This window comes from Bombina bombina, chromosome 5 (assembly GCF_027579735.1).
Source record: "Bombina bombina isolate aBomBom1 chromosome 5, aBomBom1.pri, whole genome shotgun sequence".
Taxonomy (NCBI): Eukaryota; Metazoa; Chordata; class Amphibia; order Anura; family Bombinatoridae; genus Bombina; species Bombina bombina.
This window is the reverse complement of record NC_069503.1, coordinates 876,066,584-876,091,884: the sequence shown is the minus strand read 5'-3', so window position 1 is coordinate 876,091,884 and position 25,301 is coordinate 876,066,584. Positions and strand designations below refer to the sequence as shown.

Sequence of the window (25,301 nt, the reverse complement as noted above, 5' to 3'; positions counted from 1 at the left end):
GTAGGGCGCTATGGCTTACATCAGGGTCAGCATGACGGTTACTTAAAGTCTAAGTTTCTCACATTTCCCTTCAAGGGGCAGACCCTATTCGGGCTTGGACTGAAGGAGATCATTTCTGATATTACTGGAGGAAAAGGTCACGCCCTTCCTCAGGATAGGTCCAACAAATTAAGGACCAAACAGCCTAATTTTTGTGCCTTTCGAAACTTCAAGAGTGGCGCAGCTTCAACCTCCTCTAATACAAAACAAGAGGGAAATTTTGCCCAGTCCAAGCCGGTCTGGAGACCTAACCAGGCTTGGAACAAAGGAAAGCAGGCCAAAAAAACTGCTGCTGCCTCTAAGACAGCATGAAAGATCAGCCCCCGATCCAGTAACGGATCTTTTAGGGGGCAGACTTTCTTTCTTCGCCCAGGCTTGGGCAAGAGATGTCCAGGATCCCTAGGCATTGGAAATCGTGTCCCAGGGATATCTTCTGGACTTCAAAGCTTCTTCCCAAAAAGGAAGATTTCATCTCTCACAATTATCTGCAAATCAGATAAAGAGAGAGGCATTCTTACATTGTGTTCAAGACCTCCTAGTTATGGGAGTGATCCACCCAGTTCCAAAGGAGGAACAGGAGCAAGGCTTATATTCAAATCTGTTTGTGGTTCCCCAAGAAAGAGGGAACCTTCAGACCAATCTTAGATCCTCAAGATCCTAAACAAATTTCTCAGGGTCCCCTCCTTCAAGATGAGACTATTCGAACCATCCTACAGGAGGGTCAATATATGACTACGTGGACTTTAAGGATGCTTATCTGCACATTCTGATACACAGAGATCATCATCGGTTTCTCAGGTTAGCCTTCCTAGACAGGCTATTACCAGTTTGTGGCTCTTCCCTTTGGGTTAGCTACGGCACCAAGAATCTTTACGAAGGTTCTGGGGTCACTTCTAGCGGTCCTAAGGCCGCGGGGTATAGCAGTAGCCCCTTACCTAGATGACATTCTAATACAGGCGTCGAATTTTCAAATCGCCAGGTTCCATAACAGACATTGTTCTGGCATTACGCGAGGTCGCTATGGGAGGAAAGTGAACGAAGAAAAAGAGTTCTCTATCCCCTCTCACAAGAGTTTCCTTTCCTAGGAACTCTGATAGATTCTGTAGAAATGAAGATTTACCTGACAGGAAGCCAGGTTGTCAAAACTTCTAAAATTCCTGCCGTGTACTTTATTCTAATTCTGCCCTTCAGTGGCTCAGTGTATGGAAGTAATCGGCTTAATGGTAGCGGCAAATGGACATAGTGCCATTTGCCCCGCCTACCACTCCTCAGACCGACTGCAACCTCCTGCATGCTCAGTCGGTGGAATGGGGATTACACAGATTTGTCCCCCTCTACTAAATCTGGATCACGAGACCAGGGATTCTTTTTTCTGGTGGCTTATCTCGGGTCCATCTGTCCAAGGGTATGACCTTCCGCAGGCCCAGATTGGACAGTAGTAACGACAGATGCCAGCCTTCTGGGCTGGGGTGCAGTCTGGAACTCCCTGAAAGCTCAGGCTTGTGGACTCAGGAGGAGGACACTCCCTTCCCAAAAAAACATTCTGGATCTAAGAGCGAATTCAATTGCCTCTTCAGGCTTGGCCTCAGCTAGCTGCGGTCAGGTTCATCAGATTTCAGTCTGACAATATCACGACTGTAGCCATACATCAACCATCAAGGGGGAACAAGGAGTTCCCTAGCAATGTTGGAGGTTTCAAATATAATTCTATGGGCAGAGGTTCACATCTTGCCATCTATCAGCTATCCCATAACCAGAGTAGAGAACTGGGAGGCGGATTTTCTAAGTCAACAGACTTTTCATCCGGGGGAGTGGAAACTCCATCCGGAGGTGTTTGCCACAGTTGATTCAACTTTGGGGCAAACCAAGAACTGGAATCTCATGGCGTCTTGTCAGAACGCCAAGCCCTTCCTTGTTACGGATCCAGGTCCAGGGATCCCAAGGCAGCGCTGATAGATGCTCATAGCAGCGCCTTGGTCTTTCAACCTGGCTTATGTGTTTCCACCGTTTTCCTCTGCTTCCTCGTCTGATTGCCAAGATCAAGCAGGAGAGAGCTTCGGTGATTTTGATAGCATCTGCGTGGCCACGCAGGACTTGGTATGCAGATCTGGTGGACATGTCATCCCTTCCACCATGGACTCTACCGCTGAGGCACGACCTTCTACTTCAGGGTCCTTTCAACCATCCAAATCTAATTTATCTGCGTCTGACTGCTTGGAGATTGAACGCTTGATTTCTCCATCATTGGTGTGTCCGGTCCACGGCGTCATCCTTACTTGTGGGAATATCTCTTCCCCAACAGGAAATGGCAAAGAGTCCCAGCAAAAGCTGGCCATATAGTCCCTCCTAGGCTCCGCCCACCCCAGTCATTCTCTTTGCCACGGAGATGGTTAAGAGTATGTGGTGTTTTAGTTGTAGTTTTTTATTCTACTATCAAGAGTTTGTTATTTTAAAATAGTGCTGGTATGTACTATTTACTCTGAAACAGAAAAAGATAAAGAGTTCTGTTTGTGAGAGGAAGATGATTTTAGCAGACAGTAACTAAAATCGTGTGCTGTTTCTACATAGGACTGTTGAGATGAAGTAACTTCAGTTGGGGGAAACAGTTAGCAGACTTTTTCTGCTTAAGGTATGACTAGCCATATTTCTAACAAGACTGTGTAATGCTGGAAGGCTGTCATTTCCCCTCATGGGGACCGGTAAGCCATTTTCTTAGTCTCAAACAGAATGAAGGGCTTAATATGGGCTATAAAACTGGTAGACACTTTTATGGACAAAATCGATTGCTTTATTTGGGCATTTTATACATGTTTATGCTTGTAATTCACACTTATAAGCTTGGGGAACGTTTTTTAACGTCAGGCACTGTGTTAGACACCTTTCCAGTTAGGAAGGGCCTTCCCAGTTGTAGGCTGAGCCTCATTTTCGCGGCATTACTGCGCAGTTACTTTTTGAGAGCAAGACATGCAGATGCATGTGTGAGGATCCTAAAGTAGTTGGAAAAGTTCCTAGAAGGCTTCATTTGGTATCGTATTCCCCCCTGGGTTTGGTAAAGTCGCAGCAAAGGCTGTAGCTGGGACTGTAGAGGGGTATAAAACCTGTAACCGGCTCCGGTTTCTTTATTTTAAGGGTTTTAAACTAGGTAAATTGGGTGTGCAAATACTTTGAATGCTCTTAAGACACTGTGGTGAAAATCTGGTAATTTTTGAACAATTCCCTTCATACTTTTTCACATATTCAGTAATAAAGTGCTGCATTGTTTAAAATTTAAAGAGACCAGCTAAAGTTTTTGTCTTTAAAACGGTTTTTGTACCTTTATTGACAAGTTTAAGCCTGTTTAACATGTCTGCACCTTCAGATAAAGCTATGTTCTATATGTATGAAAGTCAATGTGTCTCCCCTTCAAAATTGTGTGATAATTGTGCCATAGGTCCAAACAACGTAAGCACAGTACTGCCACAGATAATAAAGTTTGCCCAAGAACCGGTGGCTCTAAGGATGCGTATCTACATATCCTATCCACAAAGAACATCATCAGTTCCTAAGGTTTGCCCTTTCTGGACAAACATTACCAGTTTGTGGGCCCTCCCATTCGGGTTAGCCACTGCCTCCAAGGATTTTCACAAAGGTACTCGGGTCCCTTCTAGCGGTTCTAAGACCCGAGGGGCATTGCAGAGTAGTACCATACTTGGACGACATTCTAATACAAGGTCCGTCTCCTTTCAAGGCAAAGGCTCATACAGACATCGTTCTGGCCTTTCTCAGATCTCACGGATGGAAGGTGAACCTAGAAAAAATTTCCCCTGTCTCCGTCGACAAGAGTTCCTTCTGGGAACACTAATAGATTCTTTAGAAATGAGGATTTTCCTGACAGAAGTCAGAAAGTCAAAACTTCTAAACGCTTGTCAAGTTCCTTCTTTCTTCCTCGTCCTTCCGTAGCTCAGTGCATGGAAGTAGTAGTAGGGCTTGATGGTTTGCAGCAATGGACATTGTTCCTTTTGCGCGAAATTCATCTAAGCACCATTACAACTGTGCATGCTGAAACAGTGGAATGGGGACTATACAGATTGTCTCCAGTGATTCAAGTAGATCAGAAGACCAGAGATTCACTCCGTTGGTGGCTAACCCTGAACCACATATCCAGGGAATGAGCTTCCGCAGACCAGAGTGGGTCATCGTCACGACCAACGCCAGTCTAGTGGGCTGGGGCGCGGTCTGGGAATCCCTGAAAGCTCAGAGACTATGGTCTCGGGAAGAGTCTCTTCTCCCAATAAACATATGGAACTGAGAGCGATATTCAATACTCTCAGGGCTCTGCCTCAGCTAGCCAAAGGCCAGATTCATAAGATTCAATCAGGACAACATGACGACTGTTGCTTATATCAATCATAGGGGGAACAAGGAGTTCCCCTGGCGATGAAAGAAGTGACAAAATAATACAATGGGCGGAGGATCACTCCTGCACCTATCTGCGATCACATCCCCAGGTGTGGAAAACTGGGGAAGCGGATTACCTGAGTCGTCAGACATCTCCATCCGGGGGAGTGGGGACTCCACCCGGAGATCTTTGCCCAGTTGACTCAATTATTGGGCAATTCCAGACATGGATCTGATGGCGTCTCGTCAGACACTTCAAGGTTCCTTGCTACGGGTCCAGATCAGGGATCCCAAGGCCGGCTCTAGTGGACGCCACTGAGTAGCGCCTTGGACCTTCCTACCTAGCCTATGTGTTACCAACCGTTTCCTCTCATTCCCCAGGCTGGTAGCCAGGATCAAGCAGGAGAGGGCCTCTGTGATCTTGATAGCTCCTGCGTGGCCACGCAGGACTTGGTATGCAGACCTGGTGAATATGTCATCGGTTCCACCATGGAAGCTACCTTTGAGACAGGATCTTCTTGGTACAGGGTCCATTCGAACATCCAAATCTGGTGTCCCTCCAGCTGACGGCTTGGAAATTGAACGCTTGATTCTATCAAAGCGTGGGTTTTTCAGATTCTGTGATAGATACTCTAGTTCAAGGCCAGAAAACGGTAACTAGAAAAATTTACCATAAAATATGGAAAAGATATATCTGCTGGTGTGAATCCAAGGGATTCTTATGGAATAAGATCAAAATTCCTAAGATCCTTTCCTTTCTACAAGAAGGTTTGGATAAAGGATTATCAGCGAGTTCTCTAAAGGGACAGATTTCTGCCTTTATCTGTCCTTATTACACAAACGACTGGCAGCTGTGCCAGATGTTTCAAGCATTTGTTCAGGCTCTGGTAAGGATCAAGCCTGTTTACAGAACCTTTGACTCCTCCCTGGAGTTTAAAATCTAGTTCTTTCAGTTCTTCAAGGGGTTCCGTTTTGAACCATCTACATTCCATAGATATTAAGTTGTTATCTTGGAAAGTTTTGTTTTTGGTTGCTATTTCTTCTGCTAGAAGAGTTTCTGAGTTATCTGCTCTGCAGTGTTCTCCCGCCCTATCTGGTGTTCCATGCAGATAAGGTGGTTTTGCGTACTAAGCCTGGTTTTCTTCCAAAGGTTGTTTCTAACAAAAATATTAACCAGGAGATAGTTGTACCTTCTTTGTGTCCGAATCCAGTTTCAAAGATAGGAACGTATTGTTACACAATTTGGACGTAGTCCGTGCTCTAAAATTCTATTTAGAAGCTACAAAGATTTCAGACAAACATCTTCCTTGTTTGTCGTCTATTCTGGTAAAAGGAGAGGTCAAAAAGCGACTTCTACCTCTCTTCTCCTTTTGGCTAAAAAGCAATCATCCGATTGGCTTACGAGACTGCCGGACGCAGGCCTCCTGAAAGAATCACAGCTCACTCCACTAGGGCTGTGGCTTCCAACATGGGCCTTCAAGAACGAGGCTTCTGTTGATCAGATAGTAAGGCAGCGACTTGGTCTTCACTGCACACTTTTGCCAAATTTACAGATTCCGATACTTTTGCTTTCTTCGGAGGCTATTTTTGGGGAGAAAGGGTTTGCAAGCGTGGTGCCTTCCGTTTAGGTAACCTGATTGCTCCCTCCCTTCATCCGTGTCCTAAAGCTTTGGTATTGGTTCCCACAAGTAAGGATGACGCCGTGGACCGGACACACCCAATGTTGGAGGAAAACAGAATTTATGCTTACCTGATAAATTACTTTCTCCAACGGTGTGTCCCGGTCCACGGCCCCGCCCTGGTTTTTTAATCAGGTTTGATTAATTATTTTCTTTAACTACAGTCACCACGGCCCACCCTATAGTTTCTCCTGTTTTTTCCTCCTGTCCGTCGGTCGAAATGACATGGGGTGGGCGGAGCCTAGGAGGGACTATATGGCCAGCTTTTGCTGGGACTCTTTGCCATTTCCTGTTGGGGAAGGAGATATTCCCACAAGTAAGGATGACGCCGTGGACCGGACACACCGTTGGAGAAAGTAATTTATCACGGTAAGCATAAATTCTGTTTTTATCAAAACGTGGTTTCTCGAGTCGGTCATTGATACCCTTAATTCAGGCTCGAAAGCCTGTCACCAGGAAAATTTATCATAAGATATGGTTGTAAATATCTTCATTGGTGTGACTCCAAGGGTACTCATGGAGTAAAGTCAGGATTCCCAGGATATTATCTTTTCTCCAAGAAGGATTGGAGAAGGGATTGTCAGCTAGTTCCTTAAAGGGACAGATTTCTGCTCTGTCTATTCTTTCTGCACAAGCGTTCCTGGCGGATGTTCCAGACGTTCAGGTGTTTTGTCAGGCTTTAGTTAGAATCAAGCGGTGTTTTAAACCTGTTGCTCCGCCCATGGAGTTTAAATTTAGTTCTTAAGTTCTTCAAGGGGTTCCGTGTTGAACCTCTGCATTCCATAGATATCAAGCTTTTATCTTGGAAAGTTCTGTTTCTGGTAGCTATCTCTTGGGCTCGAAGAGTTTCAGAGTTATACTGCCTTGCAGTGTGTATTCCCCTTATCTGATCTTCCATGCAGATAAGGTAGTTTTGCGTACCAAACCTGGGTTTCTTCCTAAGGTGGTACCTAATAAGAATATCAATCAGGAGATTGTTGTTCCGTCACTGTGTCCTAATCCTTCTTCAAAGAAAGAACGTCTTTTACACAATCTTGACGTGTTCGTGCTTTAAAGTTTTATTTACAAGCTACTAAAGATTTTCGTCAAAACATCTGCATTGTTTGTTGTCTGCTCTGGACAGAGGAAAGGCCAAAAGGCTTCAGCAACTTCTCTTCTTTTTGGTTAAGAAGTATAATCCGCTTAGCTTCTGAAAACTGCTGGCCAGCAGCCCTCCTGAAAGAATTACAGCTCATTCCACTAGAGCGGTGGCTTCCACATGGGCTTTTTAAAAATGAGGCTTCTGTTGAACAGATTTGTAAGGCGGGCAACTTGGTCTTCGCTTCATACCTTTTTCTAAATTCTACAAATTTGATACTTTTGCTTCTTCGGAGGCTATTTTTGGGAGAAAGGTCTTACAGGCAGTGGTGCCCTCGTTTAAGCGCCTGCCTTTTCCCTCCCTTCATCCATGTCCTATAGCTTTTGTATTGGTATCCCACAAGTAATGGATGAATCCGTGGACTGGATACACTTTACAAGAGAAAACAAAATTTATGCTTACCTGATAAATTTATTTCTCTTGTGGTGTATCCAGTCCACAGCCCGCCCTGTCATTTTAAGGCAGGTGTTTTTTATTTTTAAACTACAGTCACCACTCCACCCTATAGTTTCTCCTTTCTTTTGCTTGTCTTCGGTCGAATGACTGGAGGTGGCAGTTAGGGGAGGAGCTATATAGGACAGCTCTGCTGTGGGGTGATCCTCTTGCAGCTTCCTGTTGGGAAGGAGAATATCCCACAAGTAATGGATGAATCCGTGGACTGGATACACCACAAGAGAAATAAATTTATCAGGTAAGCATAAATTTTGTTTTTGCATAACCAACACAGTTATAATTATACACATTTTTTACATCTGTAATTACCTTGTATCTAAGCCTTAGCAGACTGCCACCTTATTTCAGTTCTTTTGACAGACTTGCATTTTAGCCAATAGAGCTGTCTCCATGGTAAATTTACGTGCATGAGCTCAATGTTTTCTATATGAAACACGGGAACTAATGCCCTCTAGTGGTGGAAAACTATCAAAATGCATTTAGATTAGAGGCGACCGTCAAGCTCTAAGAAATTAGCATATGAACCTCCTAGGTTTAGCTTTCAACTAAGAATACCAAGAGAACAGAGAAAAATTGGTGATAAAAGTGAATTGGAAAGTTGTTTAAAATGACATGCCCTATTTGAACATGAAAGGTTTTTTTGGACTTGCTTGTCCCTTTAACTGCCTGAGTCTCTGAAAGCTTTCAGCTGTCTGTGAGTACTTGGTGAGCACCCAGGGCTCTGGGTTTTGCAGGGTCATAGGATTATTATTATCAGGTATTTGTAGAGCGCCAAACAGATTCCGCAGGATGTGTACCCAGTCTGGTCTGAGAGTGCAGTCCATCTCAGAGTTTTGTGTGTGTGTGTATATATGTGTATGTTAAGAGATATATATATATATATATACTGGTATATATATATACAGTATATATACTGTATGTGTGTATATATATATATATATATATATATATATATATGTGTGTGTGTGCATATTTATATATATATATATATTTATATGTATACATACATATATATATGTATACATACATATATATACACATATACAGAAAGAGAAGTGCTCTCTCAGCTCAATAGCTTGTTCTATGGCAATTTACCACCTGGGAGCAGCTTCATAGCCCAATAGTGCCTTCACAAAGAAGAACTTTCCTGAAGTATATCAGTGTGATATATTTCTCAGTCTCTTTATTAGAATATAACCAGATAATACAGGATATTTATATGCTTTATTTAAAAACAGAAAAAAAATCTGAAAAAAAATGGTTTTATAGGCTAAAGTGGTAAAAGTGGTAAGTATTTAGTATGACCTCCCCTTACACTTAAAGAAATAGCAGGAACCTGGCTCTCGTAAACCTTAATAGAATGGAACCCTAATTAATGTCTTTGTTAACACCTGTATCTGTCCTACTATTTCATATCAAAATGACTGCTGTTAAAAGGTCTATTACACCAGGTTTTTGCAAGACATGCTTGAGCATTACAATACACATGTGGCATGAGTTTAATTAATTGGAAGCTTGCTAATAAGACCAACTTTCAATCACATCATTCCATTCAAATTGCCAAAGCTCACAGAATTTGAGAGACATAAAATCATACTTTTACATCAGCAAGGCCACTCTCAAAGGAAAATAAGCAAACAAACTAGATATTCAATATGTGGTATTCAAGCTGTTATAAAGAAATTTGAAGAATCACAAGGGGTGGAAAAAGGACTGGAGGGCCAAGAAAACTTTCAAAATCTGATACGTTTCTCAGAATTTCTTCTTTGAGAGACCAGAAGAAGTCTAGCAAGGACCTGGCTCATCATCTGGCAGCTTCATCGGGATGCCAAGTTGACCCTTCTACAGTCTGAAGAAGCTTGATCAGGAATGGTCTTTGTGGAAAGGTAGCAGCCAAGAAACCACTTTTTCTGAAGGGGAACATGGGGAAAAAGCTAAGATATGCTAAAGCTCACAAAGATTGGAATGCAAATAAGTGGAAAAGAGTATTATGGAGTGTTGAATAAATGTTTAAAATTTTTGGGTCTATCGTCGACAATATGTGAGAAGAAAAGTTGAAGAGAGATGCAAGAAAGAGTGCTTGCTGCCATCAGTGAGGTTCTGTCCTGGTTTCGGGCAGCATTTTTACCAGTGGTGTTGGCGATATTGTACGAATTAATGGGATTATGAATGCTAAAAAAGTACAGACAGGTTTTAATTCATCATGCCATTCCTTCTGGAAAACACCTGATTGGGAATGGTTTTATCTTTTAGCATGATAACGATTCCAAGGACACTGCTAATGCAGTGAAATCATATTTGGAGAGAAAAACATCTGATCAAACACAACAGTCATGAACTGGCCTCCACAGATAAATAAATGAAAGACAACCTAAATCTAATGAAGAACTCTCTTAAAGGGACACTGAACCCAATTTTTTCCTTTCATGATTCAGATAGAGCATGCAATTTTAAGCAACTTTCTAATTTACTTCTATTATCAATTTTTTCTTTGTTCTCTTGCTATCTTTATTTGAAAAAGAAGACATCTATGCTAAGGAGCCAGCAAATTGTTGGTTCAGACCCATGGACAGCACTTGTTTATTGGTGCTGTCCAATCAGCAAGGACAACCCAGGTTGTTCACCAAAAATGGACCGGCATCTAAACTTACATTCTTGCTTTTCAAATAAACATAGTAAGAGAGTAAAGAAAATATGATAGTAGGAGTAAATTAGAAAGTTGCTTAAAATTGCATGCTCTATCTGAATCACAAAAGAAAAAAAATTGGGTCAGTGTCCCTTTAAGTGTTGAAAGAAGCCTGGTATAATATACCAGAAGATTACTTCAGAAAACGTCAGGACAGTCCCCCCAAAAGAGTTTCTAAATACTGACTTGAGCCTGAAGAAGCCTTTTTTGTTCTGAAAATTGTGTTGTTTATTATATTTTATGTACATATTTCCTGAATTTTCTCTTTGTATCATAATAAAGGGACCGAAAAAATAAATATGGATGGTCATTAAAACTTTGCTAAAACAACAAATCTATTGGTGGCCTAGTACTTTTGCACAGTACTGTGTGTTTATGTATATACATATACACACAGTACATGTTCTTTATAATTTTACTCTTATCTCTTTATGTGATTGAGTTATTCCTTATAATGTTTATCTTTATTTAATTGAGTTATTTTTCTTATATATTTCAATGTTTGTAATCATATCGGTATTTATTTGATTTCAATTGTATATAATAATTATTTGTCCTGGGTCAAACTATTGTTCTGTTTCTCAATAACTCTTAATTTCTTTCCTTCCTTGCAGGTGTTTCTTTTTGGACAAAATTCGAGATAAATTACCCAGCCAGCAAGTGGATGATAGTATGGAAATAGAAGATGTGGGAGATGGCAGTGGGGAGCTGGATATGGACAGAAAAGATGATATTAACTCAATGATCAGACAGTGCAAATTTACCATGAAATTAAAGATGGTTGAAAGTGCTAGAAAACAGGTAATAGATCTGTCATCTCAAACTGTGTTAATGAAAGATTTAAGAGAACTAAGGAAATGTGTGTTATTCTAATATTTGTTTTGTTTCTTTTTTTGTAAAAAAAGCAGGGAAGCAGGACATATATACACAAACCACTATAATATTATTTATTTTCTAAGCAGTGTCTTAAAAGTGCCTTGCTGTTCTGCCTTGCAAGAGTTCTACCTTTCTTCTATATCCATTTATGTTCTCTTCTGTATCCTATTGTGTATGGTGACACTTTTTGAATACTGTATTTTGCTGTTAAATCAACAGTATTTTACTATTCATATGCCTTATGGCTTAAGACGTGACTGAATATTGGTTCTTCTTATCTGTCTTTGTACAGTCCTGTTTGTTTCTATTATTAACAATAATACATGTGGTAGTATCTTTTTCTTTCCTTGTATAGAGAAATAACAAGCCTAACATGAGTTTGTCACTGGCGGTCATGTCTTCATGTGAACTTTCAGGAACGTATAACTGTATTTGTTTTATATATATGAATATCTGAGACTTCTGTTGTAATATCAGGTGGGGATTCATTTTCACAATATTGCAGCAGTTGCTAACATCAGTCATTAGGAATGCAAGTGTTAGATCAGTCATTGAGATGGTTTGTTGCCTTCTCAGATGGGCTAAGTTCAACTCAGATTCTAAGGCCCTAAGAAGAAGTTCTCACCATGATAAGCATTTTTATATCTATATTTATTCTTTATTTCACCAGAATCTTGTTATAGATGCAGTAGGTATTCATCGGTATAGGTATTTCCTCCAATTGCTCTCCTTGCTTTTTTTTCCTTCTTTTAGTAGTATAGGACCACTAGTTCTTCAATGTCAATATCAGGATCTGAAAGTGATTGCACTTATGTTTAGGTTACAGAGTTCCATCTTGCAGTGAGCCAGTAGCTGTTTAACTGCTAAGGATTATTGCTATATTTGGGTGACACTTTTTTCTTAATAGACTGAAGGAAAGAATCTTCATTAGGCATCCATATAATTTCTGAAGCCTTGAAGGTTTGATGGTACTTATGTGATTTACCACAAGGGCTAGATCTTAGTGACCCAATGTTGACAAAGACATTTCTACAACAGACCTTGCAGAAATGTCTCTATTGATCATGATTTTTGAAACATCATACTTAAGACACGTGAACAGCTTAAGCTGTGTAGCAGCTCCCAAGTAATAGAAATCACTATTATTTTGATGTGAACTGGTATACCATAATATCATCCGTATCCTGTGACTCTGACTTAACATATCAAAGACCCATCTATCTGCGATAGATTCAATCCTAGGGGAGGGTATGAACATCTGGGACCCTCCCTTAAAAAGTGGCAGAGAGGGGGGCGTGTCTGGACCACTGTCCATGGCTGCCAGCATTTTTTTACACTTGTAAATTGCTATCTTGATATATCCACTGAATATCAGCTATTCATTCTATCATCTAAGCTTGAAAACAGCATATTACGATGCCTACAAACTGATAGCAACTAACGATCAACCCTTCATAAGAAACACCAGTGTAGAAGACTGATCAACTTAGGACTGGCGGTTGGCCACATTTAATAAGGCCTCAACATTCTCACTTCTAATGGAGTAATCTAAAGCGATAACATTGATCTGAACATAAAGTCTGACCATGGCAATCAGCAGTGATGAAATCTACTTGGCTATACAGAAAATGCTGGGAGAGCTGGCTCAGAAGCTGACAATACATTATACTAACCCGGATCAAGTCTCCACTGTCCAACTGCAGGAGGATGGATACTACCCTCCTAGATCGGCAGAAAGATTTGTCGGCGCTTACAGAGCTGAGATGTATTGAAGAGACTGATGCCCCCCGCACTGCTTTCCTGGGTTGCTCAGTTCCCTCATGTCGCTCTGGCCCATACAGAGGGGGATGCGATTGGTCCTCTGGTATGTGACGCAGGCAGACCATCAAGTAGATATACAGGTAGCCAAGACCGACCAAAAATTCCAACTGGCCCGTTGGGCTCTTAATTAAAGTTCAGATAATACAGGACTTGGAGATCCATCCTATTACAGCAGCCCAGTCGGCTCTAGCCACCCTTTGTTGAATCGGAACATCTGTGAACTGACAACCCAGCTACATCAGCCATTGAGTTGCTATCTGCCTCTTGGGACTCAAGGTCTAAAGACTGACAAATTGTGGGCTACACAGAGAGTAAAACTACTACCTATCGAAGTCTGGATATCCCCTCTTAGAAACCTGGTCATACATGTACTCACATGGCCACAACCATAAAAAGAGCTGGTGTTCCCTTCATCCCTATTCGCCTGCCCAGATTAAAGAAGGAATGGGCTGAGAGTAGCTGATTTTTGTAAGGAGCCTTCCGCTCTTTTTGCACTGGGCATGGCGCTGGAACTACACCTTTATCCCTTTGTCTCAAAATGATAGCGCCAAACAGTAAAGAGTTTTACCTAGACCCTATACAGCAAAACAAAAACTTTCTTGATCGCTCTGTAGAGCATTAAATCTCCTGGGACTCTCCTCTACTCTGCATAGGAAACCAACGACCCGCAGTGGGATGATATCATCACTCTAACAACACAGTCTTGGAGATTAGGAGGGTACTAAGTCATGAAGGCCCCACTCACTTTGGAGATTTTGCTTTCTCTTGTGTATTATATACTATTTTTCCTGTTAAAGTTGAGAGCTGTTCGTTTTTACATAATGGAGAATTGACTTAATATTTTTGCATCCTCAGCTAAGAAGCAATTGTACCTCTCTGCGCATTTAGCCATCATATTTACCCACAGCTAGAGCTCTCTATTTATTCACTTGTTATAACCTTCACAGAACTTGGGAGCTCTGAGTTTTCTCTTTTGTTATTTATAAGTTTAGCAGGGGTGTCACATTGCAGAATTATTAGTGATTTTATAGCTGAATCTCACTACACATGCAAGCATTATTCTACACTGCAGCCTTCTTTACAATCATTTTAGAGGGGAGACCCTCTCACACTCTTCTGGTTTGTCTCGGTTTGTAAACGCGCTTGCTAAGTCCTGACCCCATGTACCTTTTTTAAGTAAGATGACATTGAACTTACCTGCTCAACCTCCAACCCTCACCCCAAACTGGTTAGTATATCTGTGTAGAATGTTGGAAAGACTTCCATTTGTATGTTTTTACATTATACCAAGTGAGAGCATTGGGACTTTAGAATACTGTCATTATATACTTACTGTCTCACCCTAACAGTTGATTAGTCGCATCTCATCTCCTAATAGTAGCCTTATCAGCTTAAACAGTAACATTTCACTAGGCAGGGGCCTTTCCCATTTCTACTATAGGGCCGTGTATACTTGGATAGGAGCTTGTGTGTCTCTCTCCAAACTAAATATAGCCCCTTGAGATACTATATCCCACAGCTTGAATGCATAGACGAGCTCTGACCTGAGACACAAGTCTGATATAGCGATATGCTTCTTACATCCCTATATATGTTCTAAAATCTTCTAGTTAGTACCTGCGTTAGTCAAGTAGCTAGTGTATATTCATCTTTACCATTGTATATCCAGTGTACATTATACTGGTCCACATTTTATTCATTCCTCATTAGTATAACTGAAGGGATAAATCTTTTGGATGTATAAGTATCTAGCTCAATTGTTGGACGGGGTGGCTCAACTCCACTGTCAGCGGCCAAGATAGTGGGTGTGAGCTACCTTCTCTCCAATAAAATGCTCATATTTAACAACTTGGTAGAGCGGAATGTACACATTGCCCAGGAGGTTTAAAATGATAAACAATTTGATAATATAGGTTTACTACCTAGTTTTATGCTTTTAAAAGATGCAGGGAGTAAACTGGTGCCTGGCTTTTCCTGACTATTATAACTCCCACTCAGAATATTTTATGCGTTAGCTACCCTCCATTCATCTACTTCAAATACATAGTTGTGGAGAGGAACCACTATTCCGGGAGCATTACATATCTAAACATTAAGGTACCCTTTCGCAAGCTATCCATCACCATGCTATTCTTAGGTCCTTCATAGCAATCATAAGGTACATACTTATAGCCTGGATACCCTCAGTAGAATTCAATCTTTGCACTCCATTTCTAGAGTCAGCGACTCCCTAACTGAGTTCCATATCCCTTCCTCACACTACCTTATAATGTTATTATAATTCCTCTTGTCTATGACATTAGTTTAGCAAGATCCAAGAGTGACCCTCTAATTCCTATACTAGAAAAATCAAGCTTTTAATTTACGTATATTTCTTTATTGTGTTATTGTTATATGTGTACACATTCATTGTGATCTAGATATCTAGTTATTATGGTATTTGTCTACTGTACTCCGTCAATTTGTTTTACCTTTAACATCTCCCAGGCAATAACTTATATTACTATGTCTTGATATATGAATAATATTTTGAACAACAGATTATGGCTCTAGATATCCCTCTATTACTCCAAGTTATTCATGGAGCATTTCTTAAATGTGTATTAGCCCTCTACTTACACATTACATTGGCTCTATAGTGACCCCAAAAGAAACCTAATTGCTAATAAGCCCCAATTATAATAATATCATAAAAATCCCATGGACACGCCCCCCCATCCACATAACTTTCGAGCAGCTTTTCACTAAGCCCAGTCCACTCACTTATTCATTGGTTGTTCAACAGATAATGTCATTTGTAATCCTACAATTGAAAATGTTTTATCATCACCTACTACAAAGTCATAGATTATCATATATAGAGGGATTTTCTTTCAGGTGCTTATTCACCAATATATTCTCTATTCCCTACAAAGAAGGTATTACAGACGCATATTCCATAGTCCTCACAAACTTGTTGTATAGCTTATTATATACCATATCAACCTGCATATACTATGTATAGTTTCTGTTATTGTAAATGGACAAAAGTCTTTTGTTGCATCAGTCTAAAATCTCAATAAAAAAGAAAATTTAAAAAAAAAAAAGTGGCAGTTACTTGACCAATTGCTAATCTTTTCATCATTTAGACAGGACTTAGAACTGAGTCACCTCTCCAGTGTTGCCTCCAAAGAAGATTAGGTGAATTGCTGGAAAAAGACTGTAGCTGTGCTTGTCTCACCAGGCTGTGCTCTGGTGTGTGCCACCATCTTAGGTCAGACGAGGTTATTGCTGTGAGGTCAGACACATGCAAACATGCATTGTATTATGGATAATTAAAATGGCTCTGACATAGAAACATATGATCTGCTTGTAATTCCCTGCCACTGTAAGTTCTGTTGCACATTTCACTATATTTGTTTCACACAACATTGGTCACTGACTGTACTTTGTTGCAGCCACTAGCTATTTGTGGGTCTCTGACTGCACAGGGGGTATGGGATCCTCAGAAGACGAAGTTACCCATCAATGTTCTGGAACGCTTTGCAATATTCAGGGCTCTTTAAACCTGGCCTCTGTTGAAAAGGGAGTCTTATCTCTGTTTTCAGTTAGACAATGTCACAGCAGTAGCTTATGTGAACCATCAGATGGGTACTCGTAGTTCCCTAGCTATGATGGAGGTGTCCTCGATTCTCTCTTGGGCAGAAGCAAATTCTTGTCTAGTCTCTGCAATTCACATTCCAGGATGGTGAACAATTGGGAGGCAGACTTCCTTAGTTGTCAATCTCTTCATTCAGGAGAGTGGTCCTCTTAACCAGGATGTGTTCAATCAGATTGTGGATCTTTGGGGTCTCCCAGAAAAAAGATATGATGGCCTTTCATTTGAACAACAAACTTCCCAGGTACTTTGTGAGGTCCAGGCATCCTCAGGCAGAGGAAGTTGATTGCTCTAGTAGTTCCTTGGTCATTTCAGACTGCTTATCTGTTCCCTCCTCTAGTTCTTCTTCCCAGAGAGATTTCTTAGATAAGGTTGGAGAAGTAATTTGTAATCCTGATTGCTTCAGCATTGCCTCGCAAGATTTGGTATGCAGATCTGGTTCAAATGTCCAGTTGCCTTTCTTGGCTTCTTCCTCTGCAGTCAGACCTTCTGTCTTAAGGTCCTTTCTTCCATCCGACTCTAAAGTCTATAAAATGTGATGGCATTAAAATTGAATGTTTAGACATAGGGGTTTTTCAGATTCTGTGTTTGAAACTCTGATTCAGGTTCGCAAACCTGTTTCTAGGAAGATTTATCACAAGGTTTTTAAAACCTTCATTTCTAGGTGTGTCAATCATGGTTTTTCCTGGCATTATTTAGAATCCCTAGGATTCCTCAGTTTTTACAGGATGCCTGGATAAGGGTTTATCTGCCAGTTCTCTGAAAGGGCAGATTTCAGATCTTTCAGGTTTTGTTCCAAAGAAAGATTGCTAATCTTCCTGATGTGCATTGTTTTGTTTGAGCCTATTTCTACTCCATGGAATCTTATCCTGGTGTTAAGGATCTTGCAGGTTCCTCTTTTTGAAACCTCTTCACAAGTTCGACATTAAACTTCTTTCTTTCAAAGTGTTATTTATTCTGGGCTATATCTTCTGCTAGAAAAGTTTCTGAATTGTATGCTTATTCTTGTGACCCTCCTTATCTGATTTTTCATCAGGATAAGGCTGTTTTGCATACATTTAATTTTTTGCTTAAAGGGACACACAACCCCAATTTTTTTTTCTTTTGTGATTCAGATAGAGCATGCAATTTTAAGCACTTTCTAATTTACTCCTATTATCAAAATGTATTCATTCTCTTGGTATATTTATTTAAAAAGCAAGAATGTAAGTTTAGATGCCGGCCCGTTTTGGTGAACAACCTGGGTTGTTCTTGCTGATTGGTGGATAAATTCACCCACCAATAAACAAGTGATGTCCAGGGTGCTAAAACAAAAAGTGCCTTCTTTTTCAAATAAAGATAGCAAGAGACGAAGAAAAAATTGATAATAGGAGTAAATTAGAAAGTTGCTTAAAATTGGCATGCTCTATCTGAATCACGAAAGAAAACATTTGGTTTCAGTGTCCTTTAAGGTTGTTTCTTCAGAAAACATTGGTTAGAGAGATTGTTTTTCCTTCTTTGTGTCCCAATCCTATGAATGCTTCTGAAAGATCGTTGCATTCTCTGTATGGTGTTTAGGCCATTAACATATTATGTTGATGCTACTAAGTTTTTTAGACAAACTTCTAGTTTGTTCTTTTTTTCTGGGCCTAGGAAAGGCCAGAAAGTTTCTGCTATTTATTTAGCATCTTGGTTAAAACTTTTGATTCACAGAGCTTATTTGGAGGCAGGTCAGCCTCCACTGCAGTAGATAGTTACTCATTCTATTAGGTCAGTTGCCACTTAGGGCTAGATTTATCAACGCTGAGGCGTACAGGGGCGTGTATACGCGCCCTGTACGCCTCAGCTCGCCTATGGCGGGGCGAAATTACCCGCAGGTAATTAACATTGCACACAAGCGCAATTTTGCGCTCGCGTGCAATCCTGCCCGCGCACAGCCAATCACGCGCGGGCAGGAGCTGTCAATCTCCTCGGTCGGACTCGACCGAGGAGATTGAATTTCGCCACAATAGAGGTGGCATAGATGTTAGGGAAGCAGCGGTCTGGTGACCGCTGCTTGATAATCCCGGCGAGCAAGTTCTTGAGAGAACTTGCTGCCGTAGGGGCTTAATAAATCTAGCCCTAAGAATTTTAAGAATGAGGCTTCAGTTGATCAAACCTGGTCTTCTGTGCATACTTTCACTAAATTTTACCATTTTGATGTTTTTGCTTTTTCTGAAGCAACCTTTGGTAGAAAGGTTCTTCAGGCATTTGTCTCAGTTTGAGGGTTATACCTTTTTTTAAGTGCATTATATAAAAAAATAAATATACAAAAAATGATTCTTTAGGATTGTGGATTTCTTTTCCCATTGAAAAAAAAACTATTTTTAAAGGGCCATGATACCCACATTTTTTCTTTCATGATTTAGAAAGAGAATGCATTTTTTAAACATCTTTCTAATTTACTTCTATTATCTAATTTGTTTTATTCTCTTGATATTCTTTGCTGAAAAGCATATCTGGATATGCTAAGTAGCTGCTGATTGGTTGCTGCACATAGAAGCATCATGTGATTGGCTCACCATGTGCATTGCTTTTTTTTCAAATAAGGATATCTAAAAAATGAAGCAAAATAAATAATAGAAGTAAATTGTAATGTTGTTTAAATTTGTATGTTCTATCTGAATCATGAAGATTTTGGGTTTAGTGGCCCTTTAAATTCCTTCCTTTATTATTACTTGTGGACTCCACATCTTGGGTATTAGTTCCCATGCATAAAGGATTGTGGAGTCTCAACACCTGTATGAAAGAAAACCTAATTTATGCTTACCTGATAAATTCATTTCTTTCATGGTGGTGAGAGTCCACGAGCCCTCAACCTTTGTTGTTTGGGATTTGTTTTTTTGGAGCACATCTTTTATTTCCCTGCTCCTTTTATTGCTCTTATTCCTTTTTCTTACCTCACTTGTTTGGCTATATGTTAGACTGAGGTATGTGTAAGGTGGGTGAGGTTTTATATAGCTCTTTGGGTTTGGGAATCTTTGCTTCCTCCTAGTGGTAAAGAAGAGTAATTCCCATGAGTAATGGATCGTGGACTCTCACCACCATGAAATAAATGAATTTATCAAGTAAGCATAAATTATGTTTTTATTAGAATGAACTTCAGAGGATGTATATTTTCTTATGAATTAGTATGTAATATGCTGTTGTAAAATGGACAGAAAACCCCAAATTTTCCTTTTATGATTTAGATAGAACATACCATTTTAAACACCTTTCCAAATTACTTCTATTATTTGCTTCATTCTCTTTTTATCCTTTTCTGAAGGAACAGCATTTCACCACTGGCAGCTAGCTGAACACATCTAGTTAGCCAATCACCAGAGCCAAATGTGTGCAGGCACCAATCAGCAGCTTGCTCCCACTAGTATAGGATATGTACATATTATTTTTCAACAATGGATACCAAGAGAACAAAGCACATTTGAAAATAGAAGTCTATGTAAAAGTGTCTTAAAATTGAATGCTCTATCTGAATCATGCAAGTTTAATTTTGACTTCACTATCATTTTAAGATTGAATTGTATTTGTTGTTAATGCAGTTTCATTTTAGTATAAAAGAATGTGTGAGTAAACATACTGTATAGGAAATGCTGCATTAGTGGGGAGGATAATTTTAAAAGAATTGCATTAATTCTGCTTTTAAAAACTAACAAATGTAAAATCTAATATAATACACTCTCATTTCTAAAACGTATCAAATTATTTATCTGGTGCTTTTCTGTATTAGTTGTAACTATTTATTTTTTTCTTTAGAACAATTTCTCCGTTGCCATGAAAATTCTAAAGGATCTTCACAGAGAGTCTAAAACCAGAGAGGATTGGCTGGTGAAATGGATTCACAGTTATTGCCGCTATAGCCATAGCCGCAGTCAAAGCCAGAGTTGCAGTGAGCAGATACAAACTGTAATGAGAACAATCTCTTTACTAGGTAAAATGATTCCATAAAGTAAATACATTACACTTAAACAGTAAATGATTTGTACTAGAATAACATGATATACATCTGCCTTGCACTCAAAGACACTGGTCCAGTAATTTATGTTGTTAGCAGAACCATTTATAGTAAGGCCACTTTAAATAGAAAATAATCATAAGCTATTGCATAGGACTTCTATGATAGGAGTAAGAATTTAGGGGGTATTGAGATGTATGAAAATATTGGGACACAGATTCTAAACAGAAGTGCTTTACTACAGATGCATATGATCTATGAAGAATGTTTGCACTATTACTGGGTTTTAGTCACATCTTGTGAATCTTTACATTTAGTTAAATAGCACAGATGATTCCCAATTGATAGTTCGGCAGATTTAGACACATTTAAACTCTAGCTCAGTAACTGGCATGAAGGGCTATACAATAGATCCAAACCAAGCTGTAGACACACAGAGTTTCCATCTGTACTGCCTTTGATTAACAATTGTTCCCAAAGAACCAGCATAACGCTTATTTTCAGAGAATAAATACAGTAACTATTGCCTTTTTGATTACAGTACTGTACTAGTTCTTTCCTATGGCATGGAGAGTCCACAATTTCATTCCAATTACTAGTGTGAATTCAACTCCTGGCTAGCAGGAGGAGGCAAATAACACCCCAGCAGAGCTGTTGTCACTTCCCTTACCCATAACCCCCAGCCATTCTTTGCCTCTATCATCGGGAGGATGTACGAAGTTGGTGTCTGAAGATATTGAATCATTTAATGGGTACTTTTCCCTGCAAGCAAGGATTGTGGGGCTATGCTGTGTCCATGACAATATCTTCAGTAAGAGTAATGGTAATGGTAGAGGTGGTCTTTGCTTAACTTCTAACATCAATGCTACCCCTCTTATAGAAAACCAGGGTTGGTTACTCTGTTTTTCTTTTCCTGCAGGTCCCTGGCATTAGGCTGAATTTGTCATACCTATGGAACTGTTCCTGCCCTGCAGCTGGATCCACAGGTAAGTGTTCTTGCCTTCTAGGTTTGAAGGACAGCACTTTGGGAGTTAAAATTCCTCATTTAAGTGGAGACTATCGATATATATAAAATCCTCTTCAGTTTGGGGATATTTTTGGGCAGCAGAAGCAGATTTCTGTGCTGCTTTAGGGACTTAAGATTACTTTTACTGGGTCATGAATAGAGCATGGGGTTTAATGTTCCTGCTTGCCTTAGAGTACCTTTTCTCTGAGATGAGGGTTCTCAGGCAGATTATTGTCATGAGACCAGATCCAGTGCTATACAAGTCCTTATACTCTAATTTTATTTTATCAAATATATTGTATGTGCGACAGAATCCCCGGTTCTCCCGTGTATAGACCGGGTTTGTGCGGCTGCAGCCTGTTAGCGGCATATTTGCACGCTTCGTTCCTGCTACACACATCTCTCTCTCTGTTCAGTCCATCCCGGGCTTTAGAGGCCTTTAAGTTGGACCGGAGAGTGGTGTGTGGCGAGTAGAGGCTTAATTTATCTCTGTCGGGGACTCCGATAGGAACTGCAGCATTCTGTCAGAAGTGGTGTAAGAGCTGGGTGACAGGTACTCTCTTACAACTATAACATGTATACAAACATTTAGAGGCCACATGTATGTTTAGGGGCTTAAGTAAGATAAGTCTCCTTTATACAGGTTGTTTTTTCCTTTGTTAATGGCGGCAGCGCTAATGTATGCGTTTTGGCACCATCTGCCTTTCCTCCCTCATATCGGGTGGCCGATAATGTGGCGGTCGCATTGCGTGCCAATTTCTAGCTCCACTGCCTTAGGGCATGAGTTTAAGGAGGACAGGTTTTCTGGTAAATTTATATTTGCTTTTCTCCTCAGAGACGTTATGGAAAATGGCGGCGTCATTTTATTTTATATGCGGTCTATATATCCATCCGCGATCTGTATATTTGATGCGCTTCAGTTTTAGACATCAAGGGTTCTAGGAGTGAGAATATCTTCCCCTCTACTGGGGTTCACTCTGAGGACCGTTTTCTAATGTTATATTTTAGTCTAGTAGGCTTTCAAAGGGCTCTGATGTGTAATGGTGCTTGTACCGTTTAACTTTCTGTGCCTGTCATAAACTTATAGGTATTTCTTGGTATTTTTATATATTTTAATCTTCAAGATTCCTCTGGTGGTGCAGGAAAAGAGAAACAGGGTGGGAACCAGGAGTCCCAGGTTCATATACAGGCACGGCTGTGTCAATTTATAAACTCTTCAAGGTGCAGCATGTAGGAGTGTCAGTTTTCTGTATTCCGAATAATTTACTCCAGTGTCTCTGGGGACTAGAAACTCCAGATTTTACACTGACAGATTGGCCTCGACTGTGTCTGGTTTGGGTTATCAGATCCCAATCGGACATCGTTCCTTCCGTGGCGTATATCTCCCACCAGGGAGGAACTCTGCGCTTATTAGTTTGAGGAGGTGACTCGCTTTATTCAGTGGACAGAGTCTCACGTATGCCCCAGATCTGCTATCCACATCTCAGGGGTGGTCAACTGGGAAGTGGATTATCTGAACCGACAGACTTTTCAGGGCTTTCTCTTGGAGCTGAGTGAGGGTTCCCCGCATTTTGTCTTTTCTCCAGGAAGACCTGGAGAAGGGCTTGTCAGTTGGTACTCTGAAGTGTCAGATCTCTGTACTGGCTATTCTTTGCTTAAACATCTGGTAGACTTGCCAGATGTTCAATCTTTTGTTCAGGCCTTGGTCAGAATCAGGTCTGTGTTTAAATCGGTTGCTCCATCCATGGTGCCTTAATTTTGTTCTTAAAGGTCTGCAGTAGGCTCAGTTTGAGCCTATGCACTCTGTGGATATTAAGTTGTTATCTTGGAAAGTTTTGTTTCTCCTCGCTATTTCTTCTGCTCAAAGAGTTTCCGAGCTTTCGGCTCTGCAGTGCGATTCGCCTTTCCTTATTTTTCATGCAGATTAGGCAGTCCTTCGTAATAAGTTGGGATTGCTACCTCAATCAGGTTATTGTTGTTCCTTCTTTTTGTCCTAATCCTCCTTCTCAGACGGAACGTCTGTTGCTTAACCTGGATGTTGTGCATGCTTTAAAATTGTATCTACAAGCACCTATACATTTTAGGTGATCTTCTGCCCTATTTGTTTTCTCTGGTAAGCGTAAGGGCCAAAAGGCTACTTCCTCTTCTTTCTCTCTGGTTGAGAAGATTTCTCCGGGTGGCATATGAGACAAATGATCAACAGCCTCCTGGGAGAATTACGGCTCATTCCACTAGGTCTGTCTCTTCTTCCTGGGCTTTAAAAAATGAAGCTTCGGTGGAACGAATCTGCAAGGCGGCCACTTGGTCCTCTTTGCATTACTTTTAAAAATGTGATACTTTTGCCTCGGCTGAGGCTTCCTTTGGGAGAAAAGTTCTTCAAGCGGTATTGCCTTCTATTTAGGTCAGCCTGTCTTGTTCACCCTCCCTTTCATTCTGTGTCCTTTAGCTTGGGTATTGGTTCCCACTAGTAATTGGAATGAAATCATGGATTCTCCATTCCATAGGAAAGAAAAGAAAATTTATGCTTACCTGATAAATTTCTTTCCGGGCATGGAGAGTCCACGACCCGCCCGTATTTAAATTTAAGACGGTAATTTTTTTGTACAAACCTAAGCACCTTTATACCCTTGTGTTATCTTCTTTTTCCATTTTCCTTTGACCTAATGACTGGGGGTTATGGGTAAGGGAAGTGACACTTAACAGCTCTGCTGGGGTGTTCTTTGCCTCCTCCTGCTGGCGAGGATTTGAATTCCCACTAGTAATTGGAATGAAATTGTGGATTCTCCAAGCCCGGAAAGAAAGAAATTTATCAGGTAAGCATAAATTATATTTCTCTTGTAAGATGTATCGAGTCCACGGATTCATCCATACTTGTGGGATATTCTCCTTCCTAACAGGAAGTGGCAAAGAGAGCACCCACAGCAGAGCTGTCTATATAGCTCCTCCCTTAGCTCCACCCCCCAGTCATTCTCTTTGCCTGCTTAACTGCTAGGAAGGGTAAAGTGAGTGTGGTGACAAAAGAGTTCTCTCTTCCCTCTCACAAGAGTTTCCTTCCTAGGGACTCTGATAGACTCGGTAGAAATGAAAATATTTCTGACGGAGGTCAGAAAATCAAAACTCTTAACCACTTGCCGAGCTCTTCATTCCATTCCTCGGCCATCAGTGGCTCAGTGTATGGAGGTAATCGGACTCATGGTAGCGGCAATGGACATAGTTCCTTTTGCCCGCCTACACCTCAGACCACTGCAACTGTGCATGCTCAAACAGTGGAATGGGGATTATGCAGATTTATCTCCGCAAATTCATCTGGATCAGGAGACCAGAGATTCTCTTCTCTGGTGGTTGTCTCAGGACCACCTGGCTCAGCGAATGTGTTTATGGTCTCGGGAGGAAACTCTCCTCCCAATAAACATTCTAGAACTGAGAGCGATATTCAATGCGCTTCAGGCGTGGCCTCAGCTAGCTGCGGCCAAATTCATCAGATTTCAGTCGGACAACATCACGACTGTAGCTTACATCAATCACCAAGGAGGAACACAGAGTCCTCTAGCGATGATGGAAGTAACCAAAAAAATCCGATGGGCGGAGACTCACTCTTGCCATCTTTCAGCAATCT

The 25,301-nt window shown here is 40.6% G+C and overlaps 1 protein-coding gene across 1 annotated transcript in view; it reads left to right on the top strand.

The window, feature by feature from the left end:
* Positions 1-25,301, top strand: part of PRKDC (protein kinase, DNA-activated, catalytic subunit) — a 2,064,551-nt gene that overhangs the window by 1,610,345 nt on the left and 428,905 nt on the right. The window contains 2 exon segments of the mRNA XM_053715028.1: positions 10,987-11,173; positions 20,481-20,655. Coding sequence (XP_053571003.1) covers positions 10,987-11,173; positions 20,481-20,655 — 362 coding nt within the window.